This window comes from Xenopus laevis, chromosome 8L (assembly GCF_017654675.1).
Source record: "Xenopus laevis strain J_2021 chromosome 8L, Xenopus_laevis_v10.1, whole genome shotgun sequence".
NCBI classification, from domain to species: Eukaryota; Metazoa; Chordata; class Amphibia; order Anura; family Pipidae; genus Xenopus; species Xenopus laevis.
The window spans coordinates 16,995,628-17,009,045 of NC_054385.1; the positions used below are offsets into that span (position 1 = coordinate 16,995,628).

The 13,418-nt window shown below is 38.0% G+C and overlaps 1 protein-coding gene across 4 annotated transcripts in view; it reads right to left on the reverse strand.

Annotated features, from left to right (window-relative positions):
* dennd1a.L (DENN domain containing 1A L homeolog) overlaps positions 1-13,418 on the reverse strand; it is a 442,273-nt gene that overhangs the window by 413,776 nt on the left and 15,079 nt on the right. For all 4 annotated transcript variants that reach the window (XM_041572481.1, XM_041572482.1, XM_041572483.1 and 1 more), the window contains exon 2: positions 8,090-8,160. In XM_041572481.1, coding sequence (XP_041428415.1) covers positions 8,090-8,160 — 71 coding nt within the window. The remainder of the gene's footprint in view (positions 1-8,089; positions 8,161-13,418) is intronic.

Sequence of the window (13,418 nt, forward strand, 5' to 3'; positions counted from 1 at the left end):
CCTTTGGAAACAAAGCAGGGTGTTTAGGAGGGAAAGGAGAAAAAAAAATGTTGGTGGGTTTTGTAAAAAGACTCTTTAGCTTTGTACAGATACCTAAGCTGCATTTCCCTTACTAATCCAGGTCACCGCATGATCCACACAGTTTGCTAATAATGCCTTTTATTCCATAGGATCCTACGCACCACAGCACTTTTATCATCTTTTCAAATGGCTCTTTAATATTGTCCACGGAAAACAGATTTGAAGTGTTTAAAAGGGAAGGGGGGCACATTACCCATCTACTGAAAAGCTTGCCAAGAACATTACATTTATAACCATATAATAGGTGTCAAGAAGTTTACATGAGGATGACTCTTAAAATATTGGGCACACAGGGCATCTGAATGGTCATCTCTGCCTCTAACCACATCCTGTAGTAATTTATAGGAAACACAATGGGGAAAATTCACTAAGATTGGTAGTTGCGCCAGCTTCCGCTTCACCAGGCGTATTTTCGCCAGCGCTACGCAAATTCACTATAATCCAAAGTTGTGTTCAGGGGAAGCGTAATGATGCTTAGTTGCACTAGCGTTAATTCGCCAATCAAAGCGAAGTTACGCCCGTATGCTTAATTTGCATACGGCGCCAAATTGAAGTTACAATGGAGGTATATGTAGCATCACTATACAAGCCTGGGAAACCTTCAAAACAGCAAATAACATTTTTATTTTGCCCTACACATGTGCCCACTGTATAGTTAAGGTGCCATGAGTTAGGAAATGTAGGGGGGGGAAGGAGGGGAGCCCCAAAAATGTTTTTAATCTTTTTCAGCCTATCACCCATAGAAAAAGAAAAAACGCCAGCGTTTTTTGGGACTTAGAAAAATGTTTAACTTTTTTTGAAGCAATCCCTATCTACTCTATTGCACTTCGCCTGGTCTGAGGTGGCGAAGGAAGTCTGGCGTAAAAGGTAGTGTTCAGAAAAATGCGCCTGTCAGTGAATATGCGTAGTTACGTCCGTTGCGCAAATTCGCCAGGCGTAAGGGTGCGAAGTAGCACTAGCGAATTTACGCCAGTGTCCGTTAGTGAATCGTCGAATTAATGAAAATGCGCTACGCTAGCGTTAGACGCTTTGTCCTTTAGTGAATTTGCCCCAATGTCTCTCTGTCTGACTATTAGTACAATGTAGTGGAAGTCAGTTCTCCTTCAGGTCTCCTTCAGCTGGCTCGCAAAATTGTTTCGGGAGTCAGAGCCAGAAGTCAAGAAAATGTAAACACACAGATAAATACTGCTGTTAATAGCAATTATATTTACAAATAATTAAAAAAAAAAAAAAAAACCCTGAAAATTATAGCCAATTTATTGATAATATTATAACATTCTTTTTTCATTTCATATAACTGTCATATTCATCAAAGTCCATTTGCAATTTCAACTCGGAACACCTTTGATATTTTGGCAGTTTAGAAGTTTCAACCCACACCATCTGTGGCTCTTTCCAGAGGGGGAATTGTCTAGGATATTTTTTCTCTCACCTAAAGGTAAAGCTCTAGTGTGGAGGATTAATTCTGGTGATCGTACCATTCTTGGGACCTGCACAACCTAAAGCAACCCTTCTGCAGCCAGCAGGGCGCCCGAGGAGTTGGAGTCTTGGGAGTCTGGAGTCAGAGTAGCCAAAAATGTACCAACTCCGACTTCTAATAACTTTAAATAGAAGCAATGGAAATAATCAAATCAGATTTAAGAGCTTCTATGAAGGAGGATATGGCAGAAGCAATTCGGTTTTTAAGAATTAATATTGGATTGTATTTAAAGGAGAACTGAACCCTAAAAATGTAGCTAAAAATGTCATATTTTATATAATGAACTTATTGCACTAGCCTAAAGTTTCAGCCTCCCAATATCAACAAGAATTAAAACTTGTCACAGGGGGTCAACATCTTGGAAAGTGTCTGTGACACTCACATGCTCAGTGGGTTTTGAGCAGCTGTTGTGAAGCTAAGCTTAGGGCTCGTCACTAATTATCCAGCAGAAAATGAGGTTGACCTGTAATATAAAGTGATGCTACCGGACTGATTATTAAATCATGGCAAGACAAACAGGTGGTATAAAGGTGATACCTTCAACTAAGATAATCATAGCAAGTTTTCAGAACATCTTTGTTCCTTTTTCAAGCTGAATACAATGAAGCTGTTGTGTTCTCTGGTATATATACAACATTCAGCTCATAGATAAAATGACCAACAAAGATGTATGTCTATCTCTGTGTGAGGCGGTAAAGTCATATACAGGGGGACATGCACAGGACAAACCGATAAGGTACAAGATAATGTGGCTCAAAGTGGCTGTTTGTGTTTCTGACTCGGTGCAGGCAGTTCTTAATTCACATAATTGGCCATAAATCCAAGGCCCAGGTTCACTCCCTACTCCAGAGAGTTGAAAGTTTTCATTAATTTGTATTTCCATATATTCTCATGCTAGTTGCACTGGTTTCTGTGCTACTATGTAGTAATTATCTGTATTAATTACTAGGGACGCACCAAATCCTCTTTTTTGGATTCAACTGAACCCCCGAATCCTTGGCGAAAGATTCGGCCGAATACCGAACCAAATCCTAATTTGCATATGCAAATCAGGGGTGGGGAGAGGAACACATTTTTTACTTCCTTGTTTTGTGACAAAAAGTCACACAATTTACCTCCCCACCCCTAATTTGCATATGCAAATTAGGATTTGGATTTGGTTCAGCCAGGCAGAAGGAGTGTTGTTCTTAGATCTACCAGGCAGCTGTTATCTTGTGTTAGGGAGCTGCTATCTGGTTACTTTCCCATTGTTCTTTTGTTTGGCTGCTGGGGTGGGGGGGGAAGGGAGGGGGTGATATCACTCCAACTTGCAGTACGGGAGTAAAGAGTGTTTGAAGTTTATCAGAGCACAAGTCACATGACTTGGGGCAGCTGGGAAATTGACAATATGTCTAGCCCCATGTCAGATTTCAAAATTGAATATAAAAAAATATGTTTGCTCTTTTGAGAAATGGATTTCAGTGCAGAATTCTGCTGGAGCAGCACTATTAACTGATTCATTTTGGAAAAAAAAATTTTCCCATGACAGTATCCCTTTAATATAGAAGTGGTTTTAGGTTTCCTAATTGTTTTTTGGTTGGTTTTTGTTTTTTTAGTTTAACTTTGAATTTGGTTTAGAATTACCAAAGGATGTGGTTTGTATTTTTGAGCTTTGGCAGTGATAAAATGCCTTGTATGGTGTGTACTTAACTTCTTTCAATCAACGTGGAAAATACATTAGTCTGACAGAGGAGTCAGAGTCGGAGGTACCATAAATTGAGGAGTCAGAGACGGAGTTGAACGAATTATATACCGACTCCACAGCCCTAGTACTACAGCTAGAGAAGTAAAAATAGCCTGGGTGCTCAAGATAACCAAATGTAAAAAAAAGCCTTACTCGGAACTTCTTATTGTGAACATATATAAACATTTTATTGCATTAATGCATAGAAGAAGCAAACATTTCGATTCAGTTTGACTAAGACTCTGCAACTGAGTCAAAACATTTTCTATACAAAAACACCCATAGACTACAATGTATTTTGCTCTGAAAATGTTGCGTGAAAAACCTTTAAGCTTTCTTTTTGCTGTTTTGTGAATTTTTGTCAAAGAGATACACTCATCACTTAGTTGTTTTCACAAGTGCGGCAATGTCACTGGTCTCTACAGAGGCCTTATCAACTCATGAAAGTTTTCATATTGTTTCATGAAAACCAAAAGCATAACAGATGCAAAATTTAGAAAATGTTCCAATTTGAACTTCCCCATCCTGCCTTCCATCTGATATCATCCTCCTCTCAACCTGCCACTTTATGGAAGCGAAAGGCTGTTCTGGACTGCGAAAGTAAATGATAAAACAGAAAGACATTGTTAGGGATATTGCTATAGGATGCTAAGTGCTGTGCCTTCATTATAGTATTGACAAAATTAAACACAAAATTCTACTTACATCATTGGTGGAGCCATGAAAACATATATATATATATATATATATATATATATATATATATATATATATATATATATATATATATATATGTATATATATATATATATATATATATATATATATGTATATATATATATATATATATATATATATGTATATATATATATTTATATATATATATATATATATATATATATATATATATATATATATATATATATATATATATATATATATATATATATATATATATTTATATATATATATATATTTATATATATAAGAGCTGGTTCATACTTTCATCAAAACTCCCCTAATGAAATATCTTGAAACATGAAGAATCAAATACACTGAACTTTAGTTACTGAAATGTCAAGAGAAACTGCTGTTTCAGTCTGTTTCAATGTACTAAAATGAGTAGATGTCTCTCTGCAGCTTAGTAAACAATAATGAAGTTCTGCTGAACGTTACAATTTCAGTCACTAACTATCCTAGGGCTGGAGAAAATAGTTTGGACTACAGCAGATTTAAAGGAAAGCTGTACTATCTTTTAAAACAGGGGTGCCCAAAAGGTAGATCGGGATCTACCAGTAGACCTTTAGCTGGTGATCAGAAGACAACACCTTGGGGCTCATTTATCAACACTGGGCAAATTTGACCATGGGCAGTTACCTATAGCAACCAATCAGTGATTAGCTTTTTGAAACCAGCTGCAAGTAGAACAATGAATGCAGCAATCTGATTGGTTGCCATGGGTTACTGCCCATGGGCAAATTTGCCCAGTGTTGATAAATGAGCCCCCTTGTCACCCTCCTATTTCATGACTTTCATTCTGATATTTATTATGTTAAGGTTACACAAGAAATAGTTGTTTGTTAAATATACAGTCATATGAAAAAGTTTGGGAACCCCTCTCAGCCTGCATAATAATTTACTCCACTTTCAACAAAAAAGAGAACAGTGCTATGTCTTTCATTTTCCAGGAACATCTGAGTACTGGGGTGTTTTCTGAACAAAGATTTTTAGTGAAGCATTATTCAGTATTAAATCAAATGTGAAAAACTGTCTGGGCAAAAAATGTGGGTACCCTTGTAATTTTGCTAATTTGAATGCATGTAACTGCTCAATAGTGATTACTGGCAACACCAAATTGGTTGGATTAGTTTGTTTAGCCTTGAACTTCATAGGCAAGTCTGTCCAATCATGAAAAAATGTATTTATGGTGGCCATTTGCAAGTTGTGCTTCTGTTTGACTCTCCTCTGAAGAGTGACAGCATGGGATCCTCAAAGCAACTCTCAAAAGATCTGAAAACAGATTGTTCAGTATCGTGGTTAGGAGAAGGATACAAAAAGCTATCTCAGAGGATTAAACTGTCAGTTTCAACTGTAAGGAATGGAATCAGGAAATGAAAGGCCACAGGCACAGCTGCTGTAAAACCCAGGTCTGGCAGGCCAAGAAAAATACAGGAGCGGCATATGCGGAGGATTGTGAGAATGGTTACAAACAACCCAAAGATCATCTCCAAAGACCTGCAAGTACATCTTGCTGCAGATGGTGTATCTGTACATCGTTCTACAATTCAGCGCAATTTGCACAAAGAACATCTGTATGGCAGGGGTATGAGAAAGAAGCCCTTTCTGCACTCACGCCACAAATGCAAAAGCTCATATAGACAAGCTGCAGTCATTTTGGAACAAAGTGCTTTGGACTTTGAATATCATAGAAAACCTATGGGCAGTATCTTCCAGATCTTTGGTCTTCTTGGGGTCCTCTTTCTTACCTTTTGCAATTTACTGAACTTTTGGAAAATGTGCAGTTACTACAAACTGGAAGACTGCTCCAACTGCGCATGTGCCAATACGGCGCTCCCTTACAGATGAAGACCGCAGATCCGGAAGATGGCGCCCATGAGCTCTGCTGCTCTCACTCAATTGGTGAAAGATCACACACTAGCTGAAGAACCTTACTGGCAATATCCACCCAAGTAAAAAAGAAGCAAGTACTCCATTCCATCTCTCTTCTCCAGAGAAATAAACTCTGGTTCTGTGAAACAAAAGGCTCTTATGTAAAAGCAGTCAAAGAAACATAAAAAAGTTAATCAAAAAGTAAGTTGCTGAGAGCTTTACGGTCACTTGTTACTGTAAGGATTCGGAATTGGTTTGGTAGATTTGTCTGAATCTTAATTCAGCTGAAGTTCTTAGATTTGGACTTGATTACTGGATTTCATGCACCCCTATTTTGTTGTGCAAAATAATGAATATAGAATGGTAAAAGCATTGAGCACTGCACAGAAATAAGAGGAGAAAGAATAAATTAATAAAAAAACTTTTGAAAGATTTATGTGAAGAAGCAAAAGCACAATTGATCACAATCATGCAAGAAAAATCAAGGAAATAAGCGGTATTATTCAGGTTAGCAGTTGTAAAAAAAAAAATATCCATAAATATTCCTACCTGACTCAAAATTAAAATCAACAGTTTTCAGTAACGTAACTAGCGAGGTGCAGACTCAGATGCAAGACATGCAGGTGGCCCCCCACACCCCCTTCAGTACGAGATTTTCCGGCCGGCTTCAGCGGTGCACAAACTGCCGGGGCCCTGAGGGGGTGCGGGTCCTGCTCCCCCGGTAGTTCTGCCACTGAAATGCCTTGTCTCTTTACATTCCCGGATATTTACCATTTGTTGCTTATATTTTCACAAGCATGAAATGGTTTTAACAGCCCATATTCTCTTCATTACCTGCAGGTTTGTTCGTTCTGGAACACATATAGTCACTTTTATGATATCTGTCTGTTTAGTCTGTATGGCTACATAGATATATTTTCATAATCATAATGTATTCGTTTATTCACCCTTATTATCTCTCTACCGGTGAGATTGTACTATTCCATAGTATCGGAGAACTTCTCAGTATCAAAGGACAAAACATATACCTACACATTTTCAAAGGTGCTGAGCTTTAATGTGCATCCATTTCCCCAAAAATCCCAGGCCCACCCATCTGGCCAATGGCTGTGCCATTACATAGTACCAGTACATTGTTGCAAAGGAGAAATCATAAACCAAGGATTTTTCCAAAGTTACTGATCTTGGGTCTTCAAATCTGATTGATTTCCTAGTCATGGCTAGGTACAGCCCCACCTACCGAACTGACCTTGACAATGTGGCATACCATAGTATTGGAGCAGTACAATGCAATGCGGACAGGTTTGTTTTGTTTTTTTTATATCAAATTTGCTGGGCAACTCCAAGTATTTCAGTCTCTCTTGTCATTTTACCCCACTCGCAGTTGAAATCAATTCCAGGATTATGATGATACCACATTTGCTCTCCAGTGGCAATTCCAATTATGTGAAGAGCGGATTAGGCTGCAAATAAAGTTGCTGCTGTTCGCATTAACATCGCATCTAGAGTGGGTAAAACTGTAGGTAGCTGGACTAGATGTAGCGTTGTCCTACACATTTAGGTCTTTCGACTAATGGACTGTACCAGATGTTCTTTCATCTGCACTCTCTGTCTCTTTCTCTCTGCCACGATCTCTCTCTCTCCAAGCAGTAGGAGCCTGACTGCAGTATCTGTCTTAAAAGCCGTTTTAGATTTATAGTATTTGCCATACTTTCAATGTCAGCTCAATACCACTATTAACATATGGTTACATCACTTGAGTTCAAATAAGGGTCTTGCGACAGAAAGGGGAAAGTTATTATACTGGTCAAGACTGCACACCTTCAATCTGCAAGGTCCTGTTGGGGATCAAATTCAATATACAAGAAAACGGGTAGAAGGTGGATTGCGAAACCAATATATTAAAAATACAATTTATTACATATTCTCTAAAACACTCCAGTGTTTTAGAGAATATATAATCAATTGTATTTTTAATATATTGGTTTCGCAATCCACCTTCTACCCGTTTTCTTGTACATCACTTGAGTTCCACTGAACTAACAAAAGCAACATATAGCAGTATATATAATATACAATAAATAGTATATGCTACAGCGAAGCTGTACCAATCTTAACATGGAAACTGTTTTATGGTTACTATCATTAGCTTTCGAGCAAGAATTATGCATTCATTTTCAAAAATCGTGAAGTACCTTCATCAGTCGAATTTCTTCCTGGCCGGTTCACTTCAACGTACACTTCAAATGTGTTCTCTGGGTTTTGTCTGAAAAATATAATGATGCAATTTTACAAACAGAAAGAGGACAGACATGTAAAATGATGGTGCACTTTACAAACAGAGCATCCCCTCTTCTAAACAGTGTAACATAAACCTCCTGACACCCTAGTAAAGGCCTGTTTTGCCCTGAGCTTACTAATTTGCTTTTTTTCACACAAATCACCGGTAATGGTAGTGTCCAGCAGATCCCGTTGAAGTCAATGTTTAGGGCACTTCTCCACCAGCAAAGAACAATGCTTCATGTGTCATTAACCCAATAGTATATTTTTTATTTTTTATTATATTACCAGGTTTATTTTCTTAGAAAAGGCCGGCTTATCACACCTTTTTCGGCGATATAGACAGCAAGCTGCTGTAAGGAAATTCATAACAAAGTAAAATGTAGTATGTATAACTTTAAGACAAATGTTTATTTTTGTGGAATTAATAAAGCATTGTGTTCAGGAGCCTATAAAACATTTGCAAGGGAGTATTAGTAACATAGTAAGTTGATTGAAAAAAGACACAGGTCCATCAAAATCAACTTTTTAACTCTATATATAACCTGCCTAACTACTAGTTGATCCAGAGGAAGGCAAAAACCCCATATGAAGCCTCCCACTTTAACTCAGAGGGGGAAAACTTTCTTCCTGACTCCAAATCGGACTTGTCCCTGGATCAACTTGTACTATGAGCTATCTCCCATAACCCTGTATTCCCTCACTTGCTAAACACCATCCAACCCCTTCTTAAAGCTATCTAATATATCAGCCTGCACGACTGTATTGTGGGCGTGCACTAAAAATGATTTCTCTGCACATCTGGGGACATATAAGCAGCCTGTACGATATATCCTTATAATACACAAAAGCCATGAATATCCTGTAAATTATATCCTTATAAACGGTGAGTAGTGATGTCATCAGTTATAAACGGTGAGTAGTGATGTAATTTCTGTCACATGACTCACTAAAATTTGTGTATTATAATTAATAAAGTACCCCCAGTTGTAAAATATGAGGATATTAGAAGTTACCTCGGAGTTCCATGACCTGTGTAAAAACACTCGGCCTTCGGCCTCGTACTTTTATATGGTCATGAAACTCCTCGGTATCTTATAATATCCTTATACTGTATTTTACAAGAGGGGGTACTTTATTCACTATATAAACAGCGTGTAGTAATCTGTGCTTAGTAATATAATTTGTATATAGCATCGCTCAATAAAATGTGGGTATTATAAAAGTAATGTACCAGGATAGTGGCCTCATATGCTTACAGTTATTGAACTCAGATGTAACATAGTAATATAGAAAATATATAGAAAATAGACACACGTCCATCAAGTTCAACCTTTTAACTCAATTTTAAACTGCCTAACTGCTAGTTGATCCAGAGGAAGGCAAAAAAAACCCATCTGAAGCCTCTCCGATTTGCCTCAGAGGGGGAAAAAAATTCCATCCTGACTCCAAAATGGGACCAGTCCCTGGATCAACTTGTACTATGAGCTATCTCCCATAACCCTGTATTCCCTCACTTGCTAAACACCATCCAACCTCTTCTTAAAGCTATCTAATGCAGGGGTGCTTCGCCAATGAGGCAAGTTGAGGCCGTCGCCTCAGGCGGCATCGCCCCACTTGGTACCAGGGGCAGCAAAAATGCTGCTCCTGGTACTTTATGAGCGAATTTCCGGGGGAGGGGGGCAGCAGCAACTGCTGCTGCCTCAGGCAGCGGAGGGGCCAGGATCGCCCCTGATCTAATGTATCAACCTGTACCACTGATTCAGGGAGACAATTCCACATCTTCACAGCTCTCACTGTTACAAACCCCTTCCGAATATATATGTACCTACTACTATCCTTATAATTTACAATAAATAAATGATTCCCTATTTTAAGTGGCAGAAAAATGTATATATTCTAATAAAAAGTGTGTAATTATGTCACCAGCAACAACAGTATTTGGTTTGGTAAGAAAGACTTTAATAGCAGGTGCTTTGACATTTTTGTCTCACTTCTGTTTCTAACATTTTTTATCTAGTTATTTGCCATGTAGACTTCTTCGATATCAGTGTGTACCAAATAGGGATGCACGAATCCAGGATTCGGTTCGGGATTCGGCCAAGATTCTGCCTTTTTCAGCAGGATTCGGCCGAATCCTTCTGCCAGGCCGAACCGAATCCTTTGCATATGCAAATTAGGGGCGGCGAGGGAATTTGCGTGACTGTTTGTCACAAAACAAGGAGGTAAAAACTGTTTTCCCCTTCCCACCCCTATTTGGCATATGGAAATTAAGATTTGGTTCGGTATTCGCCCGAATCTTTTGCGAAGGATTCGGGGGTTCGGCCGAATCCAAAACAGTGGATTCGGTGCATCCCTAGTACCAAATGATGAAACAATACTTCTGCAGCAGCAGGACATGGTTGTTTTAAAAATGTATATTAATAATTAAACTTTTTAAAGGTACTTATAAGGAGAGGCGGTTTTGTTTCTTTCTACCTACCAACAGCAAATAGCTTTATAAGAGTCTTTAATAAATCCAACACCCCCACACAGCAAGCAGATCTGTTATGAGATAGTATCTTCACTTCCAGGTTTCAATCACAGTTGGCATGTACAAAAGACAAAATATGTGTTTGTTCAAAGCCAACGCCTGGCCAAATGCCACATTATTGGCTTACATTATATAAAAATCAGCTAATAATTTGGGCTTGGAAATGTTCCTAGATATTTTGTATTTTCTGCCTAAAAATTATTGTGCAAATGTTTTATTTAGCTTTCCTTCTTTCACTATTTCAGCTAGGGATGCACCGAATCCACTATTTTGGATTCGGCCGAACCCCCGAATCCTTTGTAAAAGATTTGGCCGAATACCGAACCGGAGTGGGAAGGGGAAAAACATTTTACTTCCTTGTTTTGTGTCCAAAAGTCACGCAATTTCCCTCCCCACCCCTAATTGCATATGCAAATTAGGATTCGATTCGGCCAGGCAGAAGGATTCGGCCGAATAATGCTGAAAAAGGCCGAATCCTGGATTCAGTGCATTTCAGCACTTTAACATAAACAGGTTTTGGACAGCATGCAAGGAATAGAATTAAAAAAGAGAAAATTGCTTTAAAAATATTAAATTGTATTTCTCTGAATATATATAGTAAGTGTGGAATTGAATAAATACACTGAGCAATATAAGTAAGGATATAAGGTGAACAAGGTCACTGGATTTTGTGGGGCCCTTAATAGCTATTTTCAAAACATGGTTTACTTTGGCATCAAAAGCAAGACATAAGATAAAAAAAAAAACTATTATATATGGGGGAAAAAATAAAATAAATAATTAATGAATTAATATAAAGGCCAGGCAAAATGAGTTTTATATGTTTCAGTCGAAATTACTTCTTATTACCTCTAGATTAATTTAGATTGTAGAATCGAAACAGAAAAAACAGAAGCGTGTAGATTTTATGTTTATGGTAAAAATTCAAAGGGGAGAAACAACCTACATAGCAACGCATGGTGATGGCTTTGATTGGCAGTTGAGAGGTTCAAATCTGCACCTCTTAAAATCTATAATGCAGTCGAGCAGAACATCATCGTGTCTGCCCAAGCATCAATATCATTTTTATGGACTGTGTGTCTTTTGTTAAAATATTTTGCTGTTATTTTTTACAAGTAACAAAAGAACGAACAAACAGACAGGGACATTACAATATTATCTTGGCATTCAAATACATATTTGGATTGTTAAGTTATTAGATAAGATTGTACTCAAATTAAAACAAAAATTGTCATGGCCATGGCCAAGTCATTTGCAAATGCAAGACATTCATGGCAGGTGCTTTGATATTTTGTGCCCAAATTAAAATCTGTTTCTAATCATCCTCCATTATTTACTTGACATTGAAAGCTCCCTAAAATCCATGTGCACCAAATGATCAAACAATACTTACTGTATGTACATGGTTATTTTCAAAAGAACAGTCTACATGGTAAAATTTATTTTAAAATGTATTTATAGGGTAACACTGCTTTTTCCATTGTACCTATCAACAGTGAAATGCTTTAAATCTTTAAATTAGTCTTAATTAAAAAAGTTCTTAAAGGGATTCTGTCATGATTTTTATGGTGTTGTTTTATTTCTAAATTACACTGCAAATAATTCCCTCTACCATATAAAAATTTCATTCCTGAACCAAGTGTATTTTTTATTGTTGTTATATTGGTGTGTAGGTGCATCTCAGGTCATTTTGCCTGGTCACGTGCTTTCAGAAAGAGCCAGGACTTTAGGATGGAACTGCTTTCCAACAGGCTTTTGTTTCTCCTACTCAATGTAACTGAAGGTGTTGAAGTGGGACCTGGATTTTTACTATTGACTGCTGTTCTTAGATCTACTAGGGAGCTGTTATCTTGTGTTAGGGAGCTTCTATCTGTTTACCGTCCCATTGTTCTGTTGTTCTGCGCGGGGGAAGGGAGCGGGGTGATATCACTCAAACTCACAGTACAGCAGTAAAGGGTGACTGAAGTTTATCAGAGCACATGATTGGGGGCTCCTGGGAAACTGACAATATGTCTAGCCCTATGTCAGATTTCAAAATTAATTATAAAAAAAAAATCAGTTTGCTCTTTTGAAAAATGGATTTCAGTGCAAAAGTCTGCAGCACTATTAACGAATGCTTTTTGAAGAAGAAAAAAAAACATGTTTTCCCATGACAGTATCCCTTTAATAAAGTCACTTGTGTCCCAGGAATTACTGATCTAAGTTACTGATGTGATATAAAATATACTGATAACTCATTGAAATGTGTGAATTATAATAAACAGTGTACCACCCTACTAAAAATGATTAGAAGTGTGGTGTAAATTTGATCAAAGGGAAAGTGTAAAACTATACACACACCTTTGTTGAAGATGAGCATAAGAAAAATAGAAAATGCACTCTGTCCATTCTTTAATAACGGTTTGCTTTTGAATGTGACCGGCATGCTAAGGATCAATTGCAAACTCATTGAACAGTTATGTCACATGTTGCCCCCCTTAAAGGAGAATCCAACCCTTTAGCAAAAAAAACCCAAATCCCCACCCCACGTAGAGCCCCCACCCTCCTCCCCCCAGCCTAACTGCCCCCCCGGGAAATGCCCCTAACTTTTTACTTACCCCTCGGCGCAGATTCAGGCATCGGAGTTCACTGCATCCATCTTCCGGTTCATTGTCTCTTCTTCCCAGAGTCGGACTGGGGGACCAGGGCCCCCCTCCGGCCACTCGTCCCCC